The 27,282-nt window shown below is 34.4% G+C and overlaps 1 protein-coding gene across 5 annotated transcripts in view; it reads left to right on the top strand.

The window, feature by feature from the left end:
* Positions 1–8,222, top strand: part of LOC128206113 (zinc finger protein 768-like) — an 83,509-nt gene extending 75,287 nt beyond the window's left edge. Inside the window, exon 5 of one of the 5 annotated variants that reach the window (XM_052908363.1) lies at positions 7,919–8,222. In XM_052908363.1, coding sequence (XP_052764323.1) covers positions 7,919–8,109 — 191 coding nt within the window. In that variant the 3' untranslated portion in view covers positions 8,110–8,222. Of the gene's footprint in view, positions 1–637; positions 2,811–3,002; positions 3,223–4,337; positions 4,589–7,596; positions 7,803–7,918 lie in introns of those variants that run through there. The other 4 variants (XM_052908362.1, XM_052908333.1, XM_052908360.1 and 1 more) reach the window with 4 other exon arrangements.
* The last annotated feature ends 19,060 nt before the right edge of the window (positions 8,223–27,282 follow it).

Here is a 27,282-nt window from a genome sequence, read left to right as displayed (position 1 = left end):
TTTATTAGGCTTTATATAAGAATGTCATTTTCATCATTGGAGAATGGTGTTAAAGTTATCTTCTATATAAGCAATTAAGGTTTTAAACTACACATTGAAAAGCAAAATAATTTTTTTTTTTTTTAGTTTTTCATTTTTTTTTTCAAACTGACTATAAAAACGTTAGGGTCGGCGCCTATTCCGTAGGTAGGGTCGGGTAACCCGAACCAAATGTATTTTTTTTTAGGCCCAAGGTTACTTATCAAAAATGTTGATGTTATAAAATTATCGAAGAGTTTGTTCAAGGTTTTATACTGGAAAAGGCAGACGTTCGTAGACATTGTTGAAAACACATTGGGTACCTTTTGAAAAAAGTATTATTAGTAGTACATTTCTAATAACTACACTGTTATATTCTGTTGTTTATGTCGTGTTGATTTTTTGTGAATTACACAATCATGCAACCAATTATAGAACTACGACGAATATTATTTTCATTGCTGTCTGTTTACCATACTGTTAATATCGATATCTATTTGTTTACAGATTTGTTCATTGTGAAAACATATAATGATAATCACTACTAACAGTAACTTAAATTAAGCTGAATACAATTACTCTTCAAAATCAATTTCATAATATGTTGCTGTACTTGCAGGTGAACTGACCGACATGGACAAAACATGTGGATTCTGCGGAAAGATGTTCCCGTCAAAATACAAACTGAAGCGCCACCTTGTTATACATACTGGGGAGAGGCCGTACGAGTGCCAAATTTGTCACCGAAGGTTCAACGTGAACAGCAATCTGAAAACCCACATGATAACACATGTTAATGTTCAGAAACTAACTGACTGTGTACAATCAGCTGATTTCTGATTATGATTACTGATGGTGGGGATTAGGGAAACCGCTACCTACGAAGTTCCAAGTCCTCAAGACATCGTACGAATGTACATGTTCGTGATCAGAAACCTCTACGTGTGCTCAGTCATCAGCTGATAAATTGATCGTGTAGACTACAGAATGGCTTGCTACAAAGTTAGTCATTGAGGTTGAAAGTGCATAAGATGACTCATGTTTATGTGCAGAAATGTGTTGAACAGTACAAACAGCTGATTGCTGATCGTGATAACTGATCGTGTTGGGTAAATGATCTCTTCATACAATGTTCAAATCCTAAAGCTTGAAAATGCATTTAATGACACATATTAATGTTCAGAAATTTACTGACAGTGTTGAATCTGATGATAAGTTTTTGTGTACGTGAAAAGATCGGTAGCTACGTGAAAGCATCGGTAGAACCGAAACGTTATAGAAAATATGTTGAACGTTCAGAAATTTACTAACGAGTATAATCAACTGCCTACTAATGTGTTTACTAAAAGTGAAGGTCAAAGGTGGTCAAGTCATCAAGGTTGAAAATGCATAAGAAAAAAAGACATGTTCCTGTTCAGAAACGTACTGACAGTGGAGAATCTGGGGACTGTATCATTAGAAATTTAAGTCAGTAACTGAAGTTGTCTTTGTGGCATGATAAGTTTCATTATTTTGCTACATATTTGTGTGAATTGATCATCCAACATTGAAAATGAAGACGAAGTTGAGGAAAGCTTTGCGTTACCATGTGTTATGTTTACACAGATTTAATATAATTAAAGATGGGACTAAACTTTGATTGAAACGGTCCCCTGATGATAACCGATTGCGTAGGTTAAAGGATCGGTAGCTACGAAGCATAATAACACATGTTCATGTTCAGAAATTCACTGACGGTGTAACATCTTATGACTACGGATTGTGTAAGTTTAAGGATCGGTTTGCTACCAAGCATAATATAACACATGTCAATGCTCAGAAACTTACTGACAGTGTTTAATCTGAAGGACCGGTAGTCACAAAGTGAAAGGAGCTTTCTTATCAATTTGTGTTTTGTATGTTCAACTTTGTTTAATATTTGACACAGGGTTTTTAATTTTCAAATTGATTGCTAAATATCTGAAGATATTATGGGAATGCTCGCTCGTTACATTGTTATTATTGTTTGACCTGGGGTATTGCTTCTATTATTTGACCTGGTTTATTTTGCTTGTATTGTTGGACCTGGTTAATTTTTCTTCAATTGTTTGACCTGTTTACTTTGCCTCTATTGTTTGACCTGGTTTACCTTGTATGTATTGTTTGACCTGGTATATTTGCCTCCATTGTTTGACCTAGTTTATTTTGCCGCTATTGTTTTACCTGGTTTATTTTGCCTCTATTGTTTGACCTAATTTATTTGCTTCTTGTTTGACTTAGTGTATTGTACAACCTGATTTACGTCAAGAGCACAAGGACGTGGCACGTAATTGCAGTGAACGGTTTTGGTCGGCTCAACGATCAGGAATTTAACAACATGCAGTTATCGTTGAATGAAAAACAACTGTATGTGGAAATTATTTATACGTCGATGACACTCAAGGGGCATGTAATTGGTGTAAAGTTTTGATTGCTTTTAAGAGGAATCTTGACATCTTACAATCATCTTTAAATGAACTACTGAATTGTTGAAGACACCTTAATGTGAAGGCACAACATTGTATTATTGCAGTGCAATTTTGAATGAATGCTCAAAGCCGCGTAAATGGACATTAAAACTTGCAAGTCGTGGAACAAAAGAAACAACTAAAGTTTGTCATTATTCTTCATATTTATACTTTTGTTATCATTTCTTCTGTGTTAAACATGCATTTTGACATTGCTGTATGTGTATTCACTCGAGTCGTATAACTTTTTGATGTAATTTTTACAATGAGTGTTTAATTGTTTATGTAAATACATTTGATGCACAACTTTTGTGAGTTTTTTTTTGATTGTTTATAGCTTCAACGGCAATACAGCAGTAATAATGAATATATCAACATAAGACTATCAACAAGTTATTTGTTTTAATGTGTCCTTAAAGTAATATTTTGATAGAGGTTAAACAATTGATTAACATATATTTTTTTCTCAACTGAGTTCTTTCTTCTTTTTTGTTTCAGGTATGACTGGATTTCCCTGTTCCCTTTGTGGTCACGTGTTCAGGAGTAAATCCAACCTGAACCAACACATGCGTATCCACTCCGGTTACAAACCCTACTGCTGTGAAGTCTGCCAGAAATCCTTCTACCGACGCACGGGCCTTCGATCCCACATGATGACACATATGAAAGATCTGCCGAAAGAGCTAGAATGACTGAAAGAAAACTTCAGGGACTTGCTATGCTGATTTGTGTAGAATTAATATTGTTTTATTTATTGAACTTGATCCCGTTCGAATCCTGTTTAAGCCTATGACTTTGCATGCAGGATTTCGTGATAAACATGTTTATTGTTTATCACGAAATCCTGCATGCATTCTTCAATAAATTTGCAATATGACTATCTCTTGTGGTTGGTTTATCTACGATTTGAAAAGTATTGTGGGTCACCACGGATTAATATTTATTATTAAAATGCATATATTTGCGGCTTGTTTTCTTTATTTATTCTCTGTACGTTCTTTCTTAAGTTTTTTTGTGCTCCTGAACAATTGTTATACTGTCTGTAAAAATGATATAGATTTTAAGGTTTAAACGTGAACTTTGTTTCTGGGTACATGTTTTTTACAATGACAAATTGAAGCAAGTATATACTGTGCAACGCACTTGATACACATGCTAGACGTTGGTTTTATTTCACGGACAATCTGGTTTTATTTAACACGTACAGAAACATTCACCAGAAAATATAATTCGGCTTATAATTAAGAGTAAAGTGAAGTGGACGGAAAGGGTTTGCAAAATCATGGATTAAAAATACATGTAAAGAAACTTAAATGATGTAGTTTTTCTAAAACTTTACAACGCTCTGAACTGAAACCAGTGGAAACTGGTTTGAAAATTTGCATGCTTCAGAATAAACGGTATGATGTATTTATAGATAAGCTTGATCATAACATATGGCGCGTACAGGAATCCTGAAAAATAACGATGATTTTCTAGCCCCGAACAACATGTATTTTAATGTTAAATGAATACAATGTAGTTTAAAAAATATATATTTAGATAACTCCCGTATCTCTTGTTAGTAAATAGAAAGAAAAACAAATTTCAGTCTATTCCGCTGAATTAGCTTAACCATGGTCAGTGTTGTATTTCTTCAACATTTTAAAGTCTTTTCTGCTAGATGAGCAATATTTCTGGTCCTTGCCACAATTTAGTTGTTGCATGATTTGTGATTCCTTGCGACAAAAAATGTGACGGATGGTCCCTGAAAGTAAAAATAAAACAATAATACAAAATGTCGGAATTATAGTGTTTTATATTTATATTTATATATTTGTAAATATTTTTCAGCAATTTACCCGGAATCAGTGGCTACCATGCAAGAAACAAGTAAGAAGGGAGACATGCAGTTAAAAGTGTACGTCTGTGATTACTGTGGAAAAGTTCTAGCGAGTAAATGGAAGAAGGATCGCCACGAAAGAACGCATACAGGCGAGAGACCATACAAGTGTGACGTTTGCTTTAAGCTTTTCAAAACACGAGAATACGTTTCTGTGCACAGAAGAAACGCCCATGGTGTCGAGTGATTGAGGGACATGAACTGTTGCTTAAAAGTGATGTGTTAAAACTGATCTTTACTTCAACATGTGGAAATGTTTGAACGATACTATCAAATATATATATTCTAGTATGTCTCTATTATGAAGAAGTCGTAGTAATGTGTGTGAACCTGATATTGTCAGGGATATACCGGAAACCGATATGTCTTTGTTTATCCGCCATCTTTGGTCAGTGCCGGACATTTAACGGGGACGTGGCCTATCCAGCGATATAATTACCATATAAACATCCCTCAAGGTTTATACATGTTACTCCAAACACTAGAGATTTTGTTGAGAAAGAGGTTATGATTTTTTTTGTGTTATGAAAACATATGGAGGAACGATACAATTATTGATGTGTATTACTTTTCGGAGTTTCTCGTTTTGTTGTGATGAACACTTAAAAGTGAATTTTTTGTTATCTTCTGGAATATATATGGAAATAAGGAATAAACTAATTATTGCAAAACTTCTTTAACTTGTCAGACGTCCTCAATCATTCTTAGAGGGTGATGATTCATATATATATACATGCGTATATGCTATTGTCAAAATGATGGTCAAAACGGAACATTCTGTATTCTGTAATAATGTTTTTGACTTAACATGTTTTGATAAATGCAATTTGTAAAGGAATTATTGCTTTTGTATCAATTTACCAGGTTATTGTTGTGTGATATTTTTGCCATATTATAACATTTTTCCTGTAAAAAATATGTGTATAAGGTTAAGCCAGAATGACTGACCGCCGAGTTATAAGCAAGAAGCGCTACTAACTGAACTCAGTATTGCAGAGTACCTTTTTAATAAAATAGTTTTATATTTGTTAGTTTGCTGTACTTATTTTTTTTATTTAAGAATTGCTTCACTAATTTATTAATAGCATAACCTTTTTAACATTTACATTTCCCAATCAAATCATTTGAATGTGCAAATTAGGCATATGATGAAAAGGTGAATAGTATGGATTAAACACTAGTTGAGAGTCCGATTTCTTTCTTATCTTATTAATTCCTTTATTGTTGCATTTTCAGCGTACAATGTTTTGTACGTGTAATTGAAAGTGAAGTTTATGCATATAAAGGCATCGATTTGTGTATATTTCAGGTGGACAAGCCAACAAGCCCTGCCAATACTGCGGTAAAACTTTTCCGACGAATGCGAGAATGAGACGACACCTTTTGATACACACCGGGGAGAAGCCGTTTCAGTGCCACGTCTGCCAGAAACGCTTTAATGATAAAAGCAACCTCAAGACTCATATGATCACCCATATGAACACACAATTTAAGATGTGACATTTTTTGTGTATGACAATATAAATCAGTTTACGCACATTTCAATAACCATATCATTATATAGACTTAAGATATGGAGCTCCTTCTTGTTTATATGCCTATATGTGTACATGTTAATATAGCATAACATGTGAAGATACGTTTAATATACCCATATGAGTATAATGTAATAGAACATGTGAAGAAACTTATAGTTAATATACCCATATGAGTATAATGTAACATGTTAAGCTACTTCAATTTAATATACCCCCACGAGTATAATATCACATCTGAAGATTCTTAATATTTATATACCCATATGAGTATAATATAACGTGTGAAGATTCGTAACATTAATATACCCATGCGAGTATAATACAACCTGTGAAACTACGTCCAAGTTAAAATACCCATATGAGTATTAAATAGGGTGCGAAGTTTTTAATAGGTTGTTATGCGGTACATGTATGTTGTTTTTGCAACATGTAAAACAACAACATTGAAGGCTGTTTAAGGAATGCAGGATGTATTCGATTTTTGTTAGTGTACATAACGTCTTTATGTTTGACTATTTGACCGTTGCTTGTCCCAGTAGTTTTCATTGTATTGTACTCCATACTTTAAAAATTATTTGATGTGACCTTTTGATGTTACTCTGAAATAAAATTAACTGTACGAATATCATTTGTTCTGCCTTTCCACAAGAGAGCTTTGCTCTACATTGATTAACCCTCTACATTGGATTTACCCTCTGTACCGATGTAATAGGTACAGTTCGAGGGAAAAACACAAATTGTGTACGGACCAAATAAATGCATTAGTAAATACATATATACAGATTTATAAATAGATAAAAAGAAATATTTTTCTGAAAGATATACATTGTATTTAAAAAGGCCATGATAATAATCTAATGTATATCTTTCAGAAAAATATTTCTTTTTATCTATTTATCGGCTAGTGGGATTACTCGAAATTCTCCTGCACAGTATTCTCCTGCACGGTCTGCTTACAACCGAAAGAACACTATCAATAGCTCTGCTGGGGGTATAGTCGTATAACTGTTATTTGAAAAGAACGTGATGGTTACAGTTAAACATCGTTGTCGACGGTACTCTGTTAATTTTCAAATCTTGAATACTCTGAGAATTTCCGGGTCCCATTGGTCGCATTACTTCTTACAAATATTGAGAGAACTGTTTTCAGTAATGCTTGTTTAATTTAAAAATATCGGCACATAATTAGATATTTCTTATTTCAGCGTTAACAAAAATGCAGTTAAGGGCGTTGTAAACAATTTTGAGCAATCGGCAAATAGTCTTCACATTTTAAATTGAAGTTGGTATTAGCAACGGTTTCATTTTAACATCCATTTTTTTCAGAAATAACCAACGGTCTACGGTAACGCAAATTTTCATAGACGATTAGATAACAACGAGTACGTAGTAGCATACAACATGAACACCATTGCCTTCATCAATAGTGGTTTATTTCCGTCTCCAATTTCCTTAACCTTGTATTATTAAACTATTTCATGTGCTATGTTTACAATACGATCACTGTAATTTCTAAGATGGTATTTTAATAGTTCTCTCTGCAAATGATGGTGTCACTATTACAGTTGACCAACTGAACAACCGATTTGGACTTGGCTTTGTTATTGATATTATTGACAGTTTGAAATATTTTATTAAATGGACATCAGGTTGTGTTTTTTTTATTTTTCAGGTAAACAAGGCAACAAGCGCTGTCAACACTGCGGAAAATTCTTCCCGACGAATGCGAAACTAAAGCGACATCTCGAAATACACACAGGGGAGAAGCCGTTTCAATGTCATGTCTGCCAGAAACGATTTAACGACAAGAGCAACCTCAATACACATATGGCTACCCATGTGAATGTGTTGTATAACATATGACGCAATACCACACGTGATACTCGTATGAATATGTGTATTCTGTTTGGAAATGAAGAGCTGGAATAAGTGACAAGAGTTTGTTATTGGAAATGAGTTAATGTGAATATCAGGTTGTGTTTTTTATTCTTCAGGTAAACAAGGCAACAAGCCATGTCAACAATGCGGAAAATTATTCCCGTCGAATGCGAAACTAAAACGACATCTCGTAATACACACAGGGGAGAAGCCGTTTCGATGTCATGTCTGCCAGAAACGATTTAATGATAAGAGCAACCTCAAATCTCATATGGCTACCCATGTGAATACGTTGTATAAAATATGACGCAATACGACACGTGACACTCTTATGAGATTTTAAAATGAAGAGCTGGAATAATTGATTAGAGTATTTGAAAACATTTAGGACAAGTTGAGTGGCACACCTGAAAGTACAAGTGTTGTTTTGTGGAAACTACATGTGAACAATGTAATACTATGACAACACTGATATCCGGAACAATTCATAGGAGTATAAATGGAATTTGGAATTATTCTAGTGGCATATTTGATTGTTTTTGGGGTAAAACAAAAACAAAAATGACGCTGGACAATCATTCACATTCATCCAAAGCTTTGTGTAAATTGTATTTTTAAGTTAAAAATTGAGTGAATATTTTGAATAAACGTTTACTTGCGTAAGCTGTTTTGTTGACTTACGTACCTTCTCTCAAACATAATTAAGAAGTTAAACATATGGACATTACTTTGAAATCTTCAGTATTTATGCAGTAATATGATGGGAATTAATATGAACTTTACAAAATAAATTACGCGTTAAACTCTACAAACATTAATTTATATGCTATTATTATTTTTATTATTATTTTTATTATTAATTATTTTTATTGTGATTATACTATTATTATTATTATTATTATTATTATTATTATTATTATTATTATTATTATTATTATGTTCTTTTTATTATTGTGTTTTTACATTATTATTAGTATCATTATTATTATTATGTTCGATGGAAAATGGCTGACTGTTCATGGTCAATATTGATCTTATCCTTATCCTTAGACATGCATCAAAGACCCTATTCAGCTAAATATATACAGGCCAATCAAAACACTTAATTTCTTAAATTTAAGTTCAATCTAAGTTGCTTATTGAATGCAGACCCTGATTGAAAGTTAACATGTCTGAATGTGTTACTCTTTTCCTTTCTTTCATTATAAAATCATATCTTTCATTGCAGACGAAGACCGTCTGTCCAACAGGCGATGTCAATATTGCGGAAAAGTGTTCGGGAATACGTTCAATTTGAAACGACACATCTTGGTTCACACCGGAGAAAAACCATACGAGTGCCAAACATGTGGGAAACGATTCAATAATCCAAGCAACCTTCGATCCCATGGAATTATTCATATGAAGAAGGGGTTTCCATTTACGCTTATAGGATAGGATATAAGCCATATGAATGTTGAACTTGCAGGAAAAGAGTAAGGAATCAACCTTTCATACAAATTAGGACTGTCTGGAACACTTTTGTTATTTTTTGGTTATGATTTTGTCTGTTCTTAATTATAGTGGCACTCTTATTCAAAATCAATACATACTCATGTATAACAAACATAATTTTTAAGTCATTGACCTTTAACTACTTCCTTAATAATGTATTTATGGAAAATATTTATTACTGATAACGAGATTGTAACCGCGTATTTAATAAATGAATACGCAAAATATCATTTTTTTATGAGTGCTAAAGGTTTTCTGCGATCTACTACCGTCTCGTAAGGTAGAAATACAATGTTTTCTGCATCTTTCTTTCAAATTAAACTCGATATCCTCCATAAAATCCATTGATTTCGATATGTAATCGTCCTTTTCGGTATATTGAAACAATTGAATTAATTGTGGTAAATCTTATTTAGCAGTGTAATTTCTTACACAATAACAATCAAGAGTTGAGGTAAAAGTTTCGTGAGATCTACTTATATAGTGAATAAAAGGTTTTTGGGATCCTTAAAAACAGTTGAATTCATTTATTATTACAGACATCTTTTGTGTAGTTTTATATTTAAAAATAACTTGTGTTAAATGTCTATTCATTTTAGAAATTGAAACAAGAACGTTTTGTTTTATCAAGTTTGTCTTGTGTATGTTTGTGTAGTCTTTGATCTTGAGCCACTATTAATATACATGTGTTGTTGTTAAAATCTCGGTAATTTCCTAGTTATCCATGAAGTACTTGTTCTTTTTTGTGTAAGATGTATTGAATTCTGTTGAACTGTTTGATCAAGGGCCATTCTGACCTAATTCAAACACATCGTTTGTATAAACTATTTCGATGAATAAACGATATTATTTTATTTATTGATAAATATTGGGGCATAGGTGAAACTTGCTACCCATAAACTATTCTATCTAAACCTATAGTGATCTCTTGTTTTGACGACCGTTGCAATGTTGTGGCCCCAACAATTATTGATTATGATATTGTAATGCATATATGGTTGTGTGACTCTCGTTTAATGTATGTTTGGCCTTAGCATTAAACCTCTTAACTGGGTTCTCTGTTTAAGTGACATTCATATTTAAAATCAATACATACACATGTATAACAAACATTATTTTTGAGTGATAAACCTTTAACTTCTTACTTAATAATGAATTAATGGAAAATATAAATAACTGATAACAATATTGTAACCGTGTATTTAATGGCTGAACACGCAAAAATGTTAAATGATTGGTGAGTGCTAAAGGATTTACAGTGATCAATTATCGTCTCATAAGGTAGAAATGCGGTGCTTTTTTCACCTTTCTTTGAAATAAAGCACGGTATCCTTCATTAGAACCATCGGTTTCGATCTGTATTCATCATTTTCGGTAATTTAAAACAATTGTATTAATTTTGTTAAGTCTTATTTGGGAGTAAGAGTGCATCTCAAAGCAACTGGGTTCTTTCCTGTAGTTTTGGTTCTCGTCCATAGCCTTTTTAGATCGTTTTTCGATGAAAGAAAGAAAGGCGATGAATTGTGATTGCCTTGATGTCATTGTCATTCTTAACTTAACATTGGCCGCAACTCACAAACCGTACATGGTATTAAAATGAAACTTGGTCAACATGTTGCCAGAGCCACTGCACACATGTATACGTATGTCCATCATTCTGGCTTTTGTAATGGTCAAATTATGCCCTTTGTTCGACTAGAAAAACGAAACAAATGAGAGCTGACGTTCGCTCGGCGACGCCATTGTTACAATGTTCAACAAGTACTCGTATTTGATTATTATACTCTGATACACAATTCTGCATACACTCGAATTGTTCCGCTATGTATGACGATGCGCACTTATAAATTAAACACCAAAATATCATAAAGTCACCAAGTACCGGATCTTTTGTTTGATAAGAAACTGAATTAGTGTAAGCAAAAAAAGGAGTTCAATAGAAACATATTCGGCTAGCGTATGGTCAATGTAAAATGATTTATTATTTTTAATTATATGAAATTAAATATTTAAACTATGTATTTTCAGGTATTGCGGCAGATTTGTCTAAAACATGCAGATTCTGCGGTAAGGCGTTCCCCTCTAGATATAATCTGAAGCGACATATGATCATTCACACGGGAGAGAAGCCCTTCGAATGTGAAATCTGCCATAGAAGATTCAACATAAGCAGCAACCTGAAGGCGCACATGATAACACATGTGCAAATGTGAAATAGTCTGGCGTGTTCTTGTTTACTTCAATTGTCTTTGTTGGTTAGTGAGAATGGACAAAGAGTGTTTCTTCGCAAGGTGCTCATAGTAACCAATATGCAATAATGGACAGACCTAGAAGTGCGTTTTCTATTTTACCTCGTGTGTTTGTTGCGAAGTGAAAATGGACACAAGGCTTTTCGCTACTGGGCGCACATAATTATCGACTGCCTATATAGTCTATAATCTATTTTACCTCATATATTTGTTGCCAAATGAAAATGGATTAATTCTGTTTCGACTCAGGGCGCACATAATTATCGACTCACTATATAGTTTGTAATCTAATTTACCTCATGTGTTTATTGCGAAGTGAAAATGGACAAAACGTTTTATGCTAGAGGACGCACATAATTATCGACTCACTATATAGTTTGTAATCTAATTTACCTCATGTGTTTATTGCGAAGTGAAAATGGACAAAACGTTTTATGCTAGAGGACGCACATAATTATCGACTGACTATATAGTTTGTAATCTAATTTACATCATGTGTTTATTGCGAAGTGAAAATGGACAAAAAGTTTTATGCTAGAGGACGCACATAATTATCGACTGACTATATAGTTTGTAATCTAATTTACCTCATGTGTTTATTGCGAAGTGAAAATGGACAAAACGTTTTATGCTAGAGGACGCACATAATTATCGACTGACTATATAGTTTGTAATCTAATTTACATCATGTGTTTATTGCGAAGTGAAAATGGACAAAACGTTTTATGCTAGAGGACGCACATAATTATCGACTGGCCATATAGTTTGTAATCTAATTTACCTCATGTGTTTATTGCGAAGTGAAGATGAACAAACCGCTTTATGCTACAGGGCGCACATAATAGACCAGTGAGTTTCCTTACAAGGCTGGCTTGAAAAGAAATATACAATTATATACTGACATAGTACATGCATTTTGTAGTCTATTTTACCTCATATGATTGTTGCCAAGTGAAAATGGAAAAATATGTTTTCTCGCAGGGCGGACTGGAAACAAGTATGCACTTATAGACTGATTATTAATATAATACATGCAGCCTGTAGACTAATTTACATCATGTGTTGCCAAAAGAAAATGGACAGTGTTTCCTCACAATGTGGGTGTGAAAGAAACATTAAATTATAGACTGACATATAATATATGCAGCCTGTAGTCTAATTTACCTAATGTGTTGCCAAAGGAAAATGGACAAATTTGGGCGTGAAAAGAAACATTGAATTATAGTTTGACATCATACGCGCAGTTTGTAGTCTAATTTATCGTATGTGTATGCTGCCAAGTGATAATGGAAAAAATATATTTTCTCACAGGGCGGATTTGAAAACAAACATGCAATTATAAACTGACATAATACATGCAGCCTGTAGTCTAATTTACCTCATGCGTTGCCAAATGAAAATGGACAAAGTGTTTCCTAAAATGTGGGCGTGAAAAGAAACGTGGTATAATAGAATGACATTATACATGTAGTCTGTAGTCCAATTTACTTCATGTGTTTTTTGCCATGTGAAAATGGAGAAAAAATGCGTTTCCTCAAGAGGCGGGTTTTAAAAGAAATATACAAGTATAGACTGACATAATAATACCTCAAACGGTTGTTAGTATTTTTTTATAAATCGTGTTTCTTTAACAAGCACACTTAGTAACACACTTCTATTATATAATTACTTACCTTACAATTTGTAGTAAAGTTTACTTCAACATTGTTTGTGCCAGTTAAAATGTACGTAACCTGTTTTATCACAGGGCAAAGAAACAAATTTACCATGAATGTTTTCAGCATATATTTTACGTCCATTGTACTTGAAATAAAGAACAAAATAAAAAAATGTAATAGCATTTATTTATTTTACAATTTCTAAGACAGCAATTATCTATCCTTAAATCATTTCATAACAAACATGAGGCAGGTGTACCATGCAACGACATTTAAAGGTACCTCAACATTGTTTGTTGCCAAGTTAAAATGTACATAACCTGTTTTATCACAGGGAAAAGAAACATATTTACCATGAATGTTTTGAACATATTTATGTATATCATTTTTCGTCCATTGTACTTGAAATAAAGATAACAATTAAAATGTAATAGCATTCATTTCTAAGCCAGCAATTATCTATCCTTATATCATTTCATAACAAATATGAGGCAGAGGTACCATGCAACAACATTAAAAGATGCACTCTTACCCTAAATAAGATTTGCCACAATTAATACATTTAATTTGATATATCAACAAGGAAAAATAAATGTCGAAAACAATGGTTCTTATCAAGGAAACAGAGTTTAATTTGAGAGAAAGGTGCAGAAAACGCGGTATTTCTACATTGAAAGTTGATAGTAGATCACAGTAAATATTTTAGCACTCACCAATCATTTGATTTTTTTGCGTATACAGCTATTAAAAATAGAGTTACAATCTTTTGTTATTAAGTTATTAATATTTTCTATAAACGCATTATTTAATAAGTAGTTAAAAGTTAATCACTTAAAATTATGTTTTTACATGTGAATGTATATATTTTGAATAAGAGTGTCACGTGAACATGATTGCTAACGGACCTGAATGGGATTGTCAGATGCATCGTTTATTTGTGGATAACATGTCTCTAAACAGAGCCAGATCTACTTACTTAATAATGCATTTATGGAAAATATAAATAACTGATAACAATATTGTAACCGTGTATTTAATGGCTGAACACGCTAAAAAATTAAATGACTGGTGAGTGCTATAGGATTTACAGTGATCAATTATCGTCTCATAAGGTAGAATTGCGGTGCTTTCTTCACCTTTCTTTGAAATAAAGCACAGTATCCTTCATTAGAACCATCGGTTTCGATATGTATTCATCATTTTCGGTAATTTAAAACAATTCTATTAGCTTTGGTAAATCTTATTTGTGAGTAAGAGTGCATCTCAAAGCAACTGGGTTCGTCGCTGTAGTTTTGGTTCTCTTCCATAGCCTTTTTAGATCGTTTTTCGATGAAAGAAAGAAAGGCGATGAATTGTGATTGCCTTGATGTCATTGTCATTCTTAACTTAACATTGGCCGCAACTCACAAACCGTACATGGTATGAAAATGAAACTTGGTCAACATGTTGCCAGAGCCACTGCACACATGTATACGTATGTCCATCATTCTGGCTTTTGTAATGGTCAAATTATGCCCTTTGTTCGACTAGAAAAACGAAACAAATGAGAGCTGACGTTCGCTCGGCGACGCCATTGTTACAATGTTCATCAAGTACTCGTATTTGATTATTATACTCTGATACACAATTCTGCATACACTCGAATTTTTCCGCTATGTATGACGATGTGCACATTAAAAATTAAACACCAAAATATCATAAAGTCACAAAGTACCGGATCTTTTGTTTGATAAGAAACTGAATTATTATAAGTAAAAAAGTAGTTCAATAGGAACATATTCGGCTAGCGTAATGTCAATGTAAAATGATTTATTATTTTTAATTATATGAAATTAAATATTTAAACTATGTATTTTCAGGTATTGCGGCAGATTTGTCTAAAACATGCAGATTCTGCGGTAAGGCGTTCCCTTCTAGATCTAATCTGAAGCGACATATGATCATTCACACGGGAGAGAAGCCTTTCGGATGTGAAATCTGCCATAAAAGATTCAACATAAGCTGCAACCTGAAGGCGCACATGATAACACATGCAAATGTGAAATAGTCTGGTTCTTGTTTACCTCAATTGTCTTTGTTGGTCAGTGAAAATGGACAAAGAGTGTTTCATCGCAAGTTGCACATGATAACAAATATGCAATAATGGGCGGACCTAGGAGTGCATTGTTTATTTTACTTCACGTGTTTGTTGCTAAATGAGACTGGACACAAGGCTTTTCGCCACTTGGTTCACATACTTATCGACTGACCATATAGTTTGTAATCTATTTTACCTCATGTGTGTATTGCCAAGTGAAAATAGATTAACTCTGTTTCGGAACAGGGTGCACATACTTATCGACTGACCATATACTTTGTAATCTGTTTTACCTCATGCCTTTATTGCCAAGTGAAAATAGATTAACTCTGTTTCGGAACAGGGCGGACATAATTATCGACTGACCATATATTTATGTCTCCCCCATTAATGGGGAGACATATTGTTTTTGCCCTGTCCGTAAGTCAGTCAGTCCGCCAGTCAGTTTGTACGTCACACTTCGTTTCCGCTCAATTTCTATAGAACATTAGACCCAGGAACTTAATACTGGCAAAAACAGTATGATAGTTGGTCATGACTAGTAGATGACCCCTATTGATTTTGGGGTCAAAGGTCAAGGTCGCCGTGACCTTGAGGTGAAGAAACGGTTTCCGCTCAATAACTAAAGATCCTTTGGGTCCAGGAACTTCATACTTGGTATGCTAGTTGTTCATGACTAGTAGATGACCCCTATTGATTTTGAGATCAAAAGGTCATAGGTCAAGGTTACCTTCAGGAAAAACGATATGTTGGCAGTGACCTTAAGCTTAAAAATGGTTTCTCTCAATAACTAAAGAACGCTTGTACCCAGGAACTTAATACTTGGTATGCTAGTTGGTCATGACTAGCAGATGACTCCTATTGATTTTGAAATCAGACCGTTAATCAGTCCGTCAGTCTGTACGTCACTCTTTGTTTCCGCTCAATAAATAAAAAAAAACTTGCACCCAGGAACTCAATATTTGGTATGCTAGTCAGTCATGACTAGTAGATGACCAATATTGATTTTGAGATCAGTAGGTCAAAGGTCAAGGTTGCCGTGACCTTGCGGTGAAGAAACGGTTACCGCTCAGTAACTAAAGAACAATTTCACCCAATAACTTAATACTTTGTATGCAAGTTGGTCATGTAGATGATCCCTATTGATTTTGTGATCAGTAGGTCAAAGGTCAAGGTCACGATGACCTTGAACTAAAAATGGTTACCGATCAATAATTGAATAACGCTTGCGCCCAGGAATTAACTTCATACAATGCAAACTTCGTTTACATTTTCCAAGATTAATGAACAACATTTTTCTCTTCACTATTTAATACGGTTAAATAAACCAACCTTCACTGTTGGTTCGTCTCCAGTCCAAAATTACAAATTTCATGTCCATAATTTATTTTTTCTCAGCTACGACCACACAATAGGAGAGACAAGCGCTTTTACAAAAAAAGCAATCTCTAGTTTGTAATCTATTTAACCTCATGTGCTTGTTGCCAATTGACAATGGACAAAACGCTTTACACTACTGGGCACACATAATTATCGACTGACCATGTTATGTGTAATCTATTTGACCTCATGTGTTTGATGCCAATTGAAAATCTGTTTGGGAAAGGGCTCACATAATTATAAATTAAAAGTTTGTTGTATAGTTTACCCAAGGTGTTTGCTTCCAAGTAAAATGAACAAAGTGTGTTTCCTATTAAGGCGGGCTTGAAAACAAACATGCTATTATAGACTTTAAAGTTTGAAGTCTAATTTACTTCACGTGATCCCAAACGAAAATGGACAAAGTGTTTCCTCACAAGGCGGGCTTGAAAAGAAATATACAATTATATACGGACATAGTACATGTAGTTTGTAGTCTAATTTACCTCATGTGAGTGTTGCCAAGTGAAAATGGATAAATATATATTTCTCGGAGGGCGGACTTGAAAACAAACATGCAGTAATAGACTGTAATTTTACATGCAGTTTGTAGTCTAATTTACCTCGTGTGATTGTTGCCGAGTGCAAATAAACAAAGTGAGTTTCCTTACAAGGCGGGCTTGAAAAGAAATATACAATTATATACGGACATTGTACATGCAGTTTGTAGTCTAATTTACCTCATCTTATTGTTGCCAAGTGAAAATGGAAAAATATATTTTCTCGCAGGGCGGACTGGAAACAAGCATGCAATTATAGACTGATTATTGATATAATTATTGATATAATACATGTAGCCTGTAGTCTAATTTACCTCATGTGTTGCCAAAGGAAAATGGACAAAGTGTTTCCTCACAATGTGGGCATGAAAAGAAACATGATATTATAGACTGACATTATACATGTAGCCTGTAGTCTAATTTACTTCATGTGTTTGGTGTCAAATGGAAAAAAAATGTGTTTCCTCACTAGGCGGGTTTTAAAAGTAGGAATAGACTGACACGATAGTGTGCAGTTTCGTTTACCTCATTCGGTTGTTAGTTTTGTTGTTGATAAGTCTTGTCTCTTTAACAAGCACACTTAGTAACACATTTATATTATATAATTACCTTACAGTTTGTAGTATAGTTTACCTCAACATTGTTTTATCACAGGGCAAAGAAACATATTTACCATGAATGGTTTCAGCATATATCATTTTACGTTTATTGTAGTTGAAAAAAAGATAAAAATTAAAAATGTAATAGCAGTCATTTAGTTTACAAATTCTAAAACAGCAATTATCTATCCTTATATCATTTCATAACAAATATGAGGCAGGGGTACCATGCAACAACATTTAAAGATGCACTTTTACCCTAAATATAATTTGCCACAATTAATGCATTTGGTTTGATGTGTCAAAAAGGATAAATAAATAACGAAAACAATGGTTTTTATAAAGGAAACAGAGTTTAATTTGAAAGAAAGGTGCAGAAAACGCGGTATGTCTACCAGAAGAGTTGAAAGTAGATCACAGTAAATCTTTTAGCACTTATCATTTGATTTTTGCGTATACAGCTATTAAAAATACACAGTTACAATCTTGTTATAAGTTATTTTCTATAAACGCATTATTTAATAAGAAGTTAATGGTTAATCACTTAAAATAATGTTTTTTACATGTGTATGTATACATTTTGAATAAGAGTGTCACGTTAACATGATTGCTAACGGACCTAAATGGGGTTGTCGGATGCATCGTTTATTTGTGAATGAAATGCCTCTAAACTGTGCCAGCGCTTCTACATTTTGCACTAAAAGACAAATGGACGACAATTTGTACAAGTGACATTTGGCATGTATACAACTAAATAATGCACATTTATATGATCCGTTTTTTTTGTACCAATGTTCGTATAAAATCGAACCCTGTTGGCTCGAACTACAAGGGACCCGCGAAGAACTCGAGCCTCATGAAAATCGAGCTATGTGGGATTTCTTGCGTTCAGTAGAAAGAAATCGGTCCCATGATCCACTTAGAGTCAACTAGGTAATTAAGCCAAGCGTTTATGACTTCGTATTGATTGTAATATGTTCATCCGGTTGCAACACTTTCAGAAGACAAGGATGAGATCAAAGACGATAAGAAGCGCCCATTCGTGTGCAGCCATTGTGGAAAAGAGTTCAAGTATAAACGGAATATGATGGCCCATGAAAGGTTGCACCGAAACGAGGCTCCATTTAACTGTTGCGGTACAGGTTTTCCTTCAGCGGACAGTTTACTACGTCACAAGTAAGAAACCGGAGACAAAGTTAAACGCATTGTTTCTGAGCGATGTCTTACACTTCTTTGCGCAGCTGCAGAAAAACGCTTGTATCACGAAAGCCATTTTTGGTTTGCATGATTTAATTTGTTTTTACTAAAATGTGACGATTCAAAATGCCAAACAAAATCCACATGCAAATTAAAATTAGCAATTTGTTTACAAAGGCGGAAACAAATTAAAGAGTAAAATGCATCAAAGTGTTACATTATATATTTTATTAGTTGTTTGTAAAAAAGTATCTTGTATGATTCCCCTTTTAAATTCATCCTTTCATACCGTCGTTGCGGGAAGAAACAATGCGTTGACATTAGACGCCGTTTTGTGGCATAATGTTCGTCTATCCATATTTTACTAGCCAACATGTAAGATTTTGTCATAGCCGTTGTGTTGTCGGCAGCATGGTCGAAATGTTTGAAGAGGTTTTATTTGTCAATAATTAGAATTTATTTCGGGCTACTCACATGAATAAACTTGCCATCTAGGTGTTCTTTAATATGATTCTAGCCACTTAGATGTTCATGAACATGCAGCTTGTCACTTTGATGTACATTACCACACACATTGTCAACTAGGTGTACACTACCATGAACCTTGTCACCTAGATGTACACTACCATGAACCGTATCACCTAGATGTACATTACCATAAACCTTGTCATCTAGATGTACATTACCATAAACCTTGTCACATAGATGAACATTACCATAAACCTTGTCACATAGATGTACATTACCATGAACCTTGTCACTAAGATGTACATTACCATGAACCTTGTCACCTAGATGTACATTGCCATAAAATGTACATTACCATAAACCTTGTCACCTAGATGTACATTACCATAAACCTTGTCACCTAGATGTACATTACCATAAACCTTGTCACCTAGATGTACATTACCATAAACCTTGTCACCTAGATGTACATTACCATAAACCTTGTCACCTAGATGTATATTACCATAAACCTTGTCACCTAGATGAACATTACTATAAACCTTGTCACCTAGATGTACATTACCATAAATCTTGTCACCTAGATGTACATTACCATAAATCTTGTCACCTAGATGTACATTACCATAAATCTTGTCACCTAGATGTACATTACCATAAATATTGTCACCTAGATGTACATTACCATAAATCTTGTCACCTAGATGTACATTACTATAAATCTTGTCACCTAGATGTACATTACCATAACTATAAATCTTGTCACCTAGATGTACATTACCATAAATCTTGTCACCTAGATGTACATTACCATAAATCTTGTCACCTAAATGTACATTACCATAAACCTTGTCACCTAGATGTACATTACCATAAATCTTGTCACCTAGATGTACATTACTATAAATCTTGTCACCTAGATGTACATTACCATAACTATAAATCTTGTCACCTAGATGTACATTACCATAAACCTTGTCACCTAGATGTACATTACCATAAACCTTGTCACCTAGATGTACATTACCATAAACCTTGTCACCTAGATGTACATTACCATAAACCTTGTCACCTAGATGTACATTACCATAAACCTTGTCACCTAGATGTACATTACTATAAATCTTGTCACCTAGATGTACGAGACCATAAACCTTGTCACCTAGATGTACGAGACCATAAACCTTGTCACCTAGATGTACATTACCATAAACCTTGTCACCTAGATGTACATTACCATAAACCTTGTCACCTAGATGTACGAGACTATAAACCTTGTCACCTAGATGTACGAGACCATAAACCTTGTCACCTAGATGTACATTGCCATAAACCTTGTCACATAGATGTACGAGACCATAAACCTTGTCACCTAGATGTACGAGACCATAAATCTTGTCACCTAGATGTACATTACTATAAATCTTGTCACCTAGATGTACATTACCATAAACCTTGTCACCTAGATGTACATTACCATAAACCTTGTCACCTAGATGTACGAGACCATAAATCTTGTCACCTAGATGTACATTACCATAAACGTTGTCACCTAGATGAACATTACTATAAACATTGTCACCTAGATGTACATTACTATAAACCTTTTCATCTAGATGTACATTACCATAAACCTTGTCACCAAGATGTACATTACCATAAACCTTGTCACCAAGATGTACATTACCATAAACCTTGTCACCTAGATGTACATTACCATAAACATTGTCACCTAGATGTACATTACTATAAACCTTGTCACCTAGATGTACATTACCATAACTATAAATCTTGTCACCTAGATGTACATTACCATAAATCTTGTCACCTAGATGTACATTACCATAAATCTTGTCACCTAGATGTACATTACCATAAACCTTGTCACCTAGATGAACAATACCATAAATCTTGTCACCTAGATGTACATTACTATAAATCTTGTCACCTAGATGTACATTACCATAACTATAAATCTTGTCACCTAGATGTACATTACCATAAACCTTGTCACCTAGATGTACATTACTATAAACCTTGTCACCTAGATGTACATTACCATAAACCTTGTCACCTAGATGTACATTACCATAAACCTTGTCACCTAGATGTACGAGACCATAAACCTTGTCACCTAGATGTACGAGACCATAAATCTTGTCACCTAGATGTACATTACTATAAATCTTGTCACCTAGATGAACATTACTATAAACATTGTCACCTAGATGTACATTACCATAAACCTTGTCACCTAGATGTACATTACTATAAACCTTTTCATCTAGATGTACATTACCATAAACCTTGTCACCAAGATGTACATTACCATAAACCTTGTCACCTAGATGTACATTACCATAAACCTTGTCACCTAGATGTACATTACTATAAACCTTGTCACCTAGATGTACATTACCATAAACCTTGTCACCAAGATGTACATTACCATAAACCTTGTCACCTAGATGTACATTACCATTAACATTGTCACCTAGATGTACATTACTATAAACCTTGTCACCTAGATGTACATTACCATAAACCTTGTCACCAAGATGTACATTACCATAAACCTTGTCACCAAGATGTACTTTACCATAAACCTTGTCACCTAGATGTGCGAGACCATAAACCTTATCACCTAGATGTACATTACTATAAACCTTTTCATCTAGAAGTACATTACTGTAAACCTTGTCACCTAGATGTACATTACCATAAACCTTGTCACATAGATGTACATTACCATGCACCTTGTCACCAAGATGTACATTACCATGAACCTTGGCCCCTTGATGTACATAACCATGAACCTTGTCACCTTGATGTGCATTATCTTGGAAGTTCAATACCATGAACCGTCTAACCTAAATTCTCAATACCTCAAATTTGTCTCCTAAATGTTTATTACCATGCGTATTATTGTTCATTAATGTCAACCGTGTTTACTAAATTATTAATCAAGTTATGCTCCTTGAATGAGTGAAAACTGTCAGCCATTAGCAATGCTATTTGATAGCGTTGTCCTTATTGGTTTTCCTGTTGGAATGTTTACCGTTTTGGAGTTGGACGTATTCCATTACCGGCATATTGGACACGTGAATAAATCAAAGTCAGATTTACCGAATGATAATACTTGGAATACGTCCTGTGTAACATTAAATTTTGACCCCTTTGAAAAGTGACCAATGTTACACCGGCTCCTTACTTAAATTAACAAAATTGAAATAAACAAAATGTACCACAATGTTTTATCCAGAGTCCGTGCGCACGGCCAGAAGAAGGAATTCAAGTGTTCAAGGTGCAGCAAGACGTTCGCCACTAACGCTTATTTAAAGGCTCACAAGCAGCGAGAGGAGAAACTAACAGCATTTTCATGCGATAAATGTCCCTTCCGAGCAATACAAAGAGCTGAACTAAATGAACACATATTAACGCACACGACACAGAAGGGTCAGGTCTGTCGTATCTGTGGGATTAGATTCAAACATAAGGCTTCGTTAAGGAGACATATCAATCAGAAACACAGGCATTGAAGTGATTAGACACGAGGTGATACCTTTGCAAGGAATTGTTTTGTCAAAAACTCGCATAAAATCGATATCGTTGTGTACAACGCATTGCATATTACTTACTGATGTATGCCATTGTTTATGACACATGTATCATTGTAGTTTTTGTATTTTTTCCAATGCAACATTTTCTAGGTTTGTCTACCAGTATGTGATAGTTATGTTATAGTTAATAACATTGTCGTATTTTTTATATAGAGTGAATATGTGATAGTTATAGGTTATTTAACATTCTTGTGTACAATACGGATATATATTTGGACGAGTACACAGCCGCTAGGCGAGTCCAATATGACTTTCCAAGCTGTGTACGAGTAATCATAATAAAAATCTGTCCAAGCTGTGTACGAATACTACTTCGCTCACGGGCGAAGATAAAATGCCCGTATGGAACTCATTTTTAATGGTCGCCACATTGTAATTACCTCCCTTGTTGAACTCTGTCGTTTGTAGCATCATGGAAACCTTGTCTTGTGGCAAAATTTAGAACGCTAATTAACTATTTCTCGCTTTAAATGTCACCATAAAACACGCACCTTTGAAGAAATAATGCTTCACTCTCCTTAGAACTATTAAAAGACCGATTTGACTTTTAACATAATCTGAATCACTGCGCGCATATCCATGACAACCACGAATTATCGCATATCCATACGCAATTATTTTTACTAAGCATTTTTACTTAATTTGTTTAACTGAGGTGGGAGAAAAAGCAAATACCATAGCCGCTCGTGTAAGATAGGTTCATCCCGACCCTCGGTAAACCTCGTTTCCGCAAAAACCTACGCTCGGGTCGGAATGAACCTATCTTACACTCTCGGCCATGGAATACACTTATAATCTCAATTCGTAGGGAAGCAGTTCCTTGTTTTAAAATCCAGCAATTCGTTTAAAATCTTGAACATTATATGCATTTAAGATAAATATATTGAAAAATCATCAACATGCATCACTCATAGATTAGTTGAAGTCTGCCTTCCGCCGTCCGAATGAAGTAAAGTGTCTCCTTGAAGTGCAATAACTAGAAACACGTCGGTGCCAGACTTCACAGTTGCTGTGCATCAAGAGTTATGATTTTTGTGCATTTCACTTCTCCTTAATATGATCTGGATATGATGTTCTTAGTAAATACATGAATAGCTGTTTTAAAATGCTTCGGACGCGCGTTGAAACAAAGACACACTTGCTTAACACTTCTATATCGCCTTTGCCTTTCGGTGGAAAATAAAATCGGTTAGAGACCCCTTTTCGGCCGGAAACGGACGATTTTCCTATCTTCCTTTGGACACAAGATAGCTATTGCAATAAGGGTCTTCCTTCAAAAACCTGTGTAATTCGTTTTTAACAACAGCAAGGGATTCCGAATATTCCCACTTGCAAAGTGTCCCTAAAATTTCGCCAAATAAGCACCCTACTGTACCAATTATTCGCCCACCCACCCCATAAATTCGCTGTTCTTGCGATGTGTTTTATATATTTCATTCTAAACTATATCTTCAAACGTTTTTATATTATTTGATCATTCAAGAAATCGTTTTTAAACGAAAATTTATCAATTAATATTACATGAATACCACCATATATGATTAAAATGACACTTCACCTGTTTTTGGCAAGTCTTATTTTTGCAGAAGACTTAAAAAGCTGCAGGCATTCCTTCTTGAAACATTATCTACATCATGTATGTTCATTTTTAAACTTCCAGTAGTTATATTATAAATAGATAACCTTGAATTGAATGAGCTTACGGCTGTGAGGCCCGAACCGGGGTAATTTCTGAAAATATATTTCAACGAAATATAATAGAATTAATTAATTCATTCGTTCATTCGTTCGTTCGTTCGTTCGTTCGTTCGTTCGTTCGTTCGTTCGTTCGTTCGTTCGTTCATTCATTCATTCATTTAGTCATTCATTCATTCATTCATTCGTTTATTCATTCGTTTATTCATTCATTTCTTTCTTTCAATCATTCAATCAATCAATCAATCAATCAATCAAGCATGCATTCGATTAAACAATCTATGATAAATCCAATCAATTATCAAATCATCCGGGTTTACTTAGTTCACCTATTACCAATAAATCATCTATTTATACAATTTCACTACAAATTAAACAAGTTCAATATAACAAGTTCAATTTAACAATGAACAATTGAAAACAATACACATGTAAATACATTGTTTAAAAATTAAACAATTAAAAACAGTATATTGTGTTCCTTTACTCCTCTAGTATTTTTTTGTTCTTCACATCTGTGGCATAACCATTCAGACCCATCCCGCAAACTTTCTGACACCCTGACCATTTCTTCCAAGTTCAATCACCTGTCGTGGAACCACGTATTACATATATCACAGCCGTACCTCTCGGCCATGACCCGTTTTCTTTTTCTTTCTACTCCACGTCTTTGTTCAATTACCCTTACCTTCAAATCGAACGGTTCTTACTAGTATTAATGATTGCGTATATGTACGTACATATAACAATGATATATTCTATTAATACATATGTTACTATATATAGTAACATTTTGTACAGGGATTTCGAGATTATTTGCATAACTCAGCGATTATCAGTTTTGCGGCCCGGGCCGATTTTCGATTATTATTTTGCGGCCCGTAGAACGTTCGCACGTGAATTCAATTTTCGCCTTAAAATCAATTTTGACGACTGCAAAATAATGTCTTGACTAAATAAATAAAATTTTATTGATCTGCTTGAACATCTTTATTATTAAAATCCTAAAGGGAGGCGAACGCGAACGCAGTTTAGGAAGATATGCTAGTGTTTGATAACCAGTGTGGACCGTTAGGGCGGCGTTTTTATTCTGCGTTGACATTCAAAAAACAAAACAAAGGAAGCGGCAAAATTGAATTTACTTGAAAAACAGCAACTATGCATACATGTTGACATCATGAATACGAGGTATTGGTTTATTTGAGTACAAACAGTCTTTCCAATTGCTAAGTGTTCATGTTTATTGAATTGAATTCAGTTATTCAGGACATGAACAGACAGATGTCAGTGATTCGTTCAGAAAAAATCGGATAAACGTGTTGTGGAATTTTCAAAGTGATAAATTGAAATTGGAATAGGAACATAAAAGTGACAACAAAATGTTGTTTGCCTGTTTGGCTCACTCTCAAAAACAAAATAATAAAAATTAATTTTATTTGAGAGTGAGTTAACTCATCGTAATCAAACCAGAGCGAAATGAGAATGCACAACTGGATTGCAGGTAAACTTTAAAAAGCAAACTTTAAACTTGCAAAATAAGAAAAACGACTACGTCTCGGGCCATTATGAGTCACTCGGGCCAATTATCACTCAACGGCCCGGCTACGCCGTGTATTAACCTCTAAATAATTCACTTTAAATATTTCTTCTAAACACTTCTGTAATTAAGTACACGAACAGCATATTGTGCATGTCGTCCTAATTTTGTATCACTTGTTAATCAATAAGCGATGTAAAGTACTAAATAATTTTACCTGGAGCTCATTCAACATTTTCTCCCCTGTCAGTATGCATGCTGACTTCACGGCCTTGCTTTTCAGCCGTTTCGCATGCAACGGTGGCATTCTAGGGGGCTCGAGAATGTGACCTAACGATTCTGGTATTAGCCCCTTTGCAACTACTCGGAATGCTCCACAGGTTGGGCATGTCTCCGCCTCTGGCCCAGTTACACCTGGTAAATGAAGATCTTTATTAATACCACTCCTTCTTTGAAGCAATGCTTAAACAAAGAAAACTATATTTTATTTGAGGCTTTCCAAAATATACTTTACATTTTTGGACACGATTGGTAAAAGTATGATTAACATTAGTCACCTTGATTGAAAAGGGGTTCCACTAGTTGAGACTTGTGCATGGCCATTCTATTGATAGGGCACAAACCACTAAGTCTGAACTCTTCTCTGATTTATGCAGTGCTGGCCTGGTCAATTGCATGGTGTAAAATTATTGGACATTTTGCCTTGCCCAAAGTAACAGTACTGGCCGTGTGTCCAATATTTGTCGCCAGCTTTGAAAATCGAGACTTCAGTGGATCAAAGTCCTGGAACAGAAAATAAATCAATGTTTGAGCTGGTACTATATTCCAGGAAAAAATGGATTATATGTAAGGTATTATAGAAGCAGATAAAAATACCTTGACATCTAGTGGCTGCAGTACGTGGGTCGTGTGGGCGGGCAGTCCTAGTAACACCACATCATTCATTACGGCGGCCTTCATCGTGTGT

The sequence above is a fragment of the Mya arenaria genome, chromosome 10 (assembly GCF_026914265.1).
Source record: "Mya arenaria isolate MELC-2E11 chromosome 10, ASM2691426v1".
Classification (NCBI taxonomy): Eukaryota; Metazoa; Mollusca; class Bivalvia; order Myida; family Myidae; genus Mya; species Mya arenaria.
Note: the sequence above shows the minus strand (reverse complement) of the source record. Positions and strands in the feature narration are given on the sequence as shown.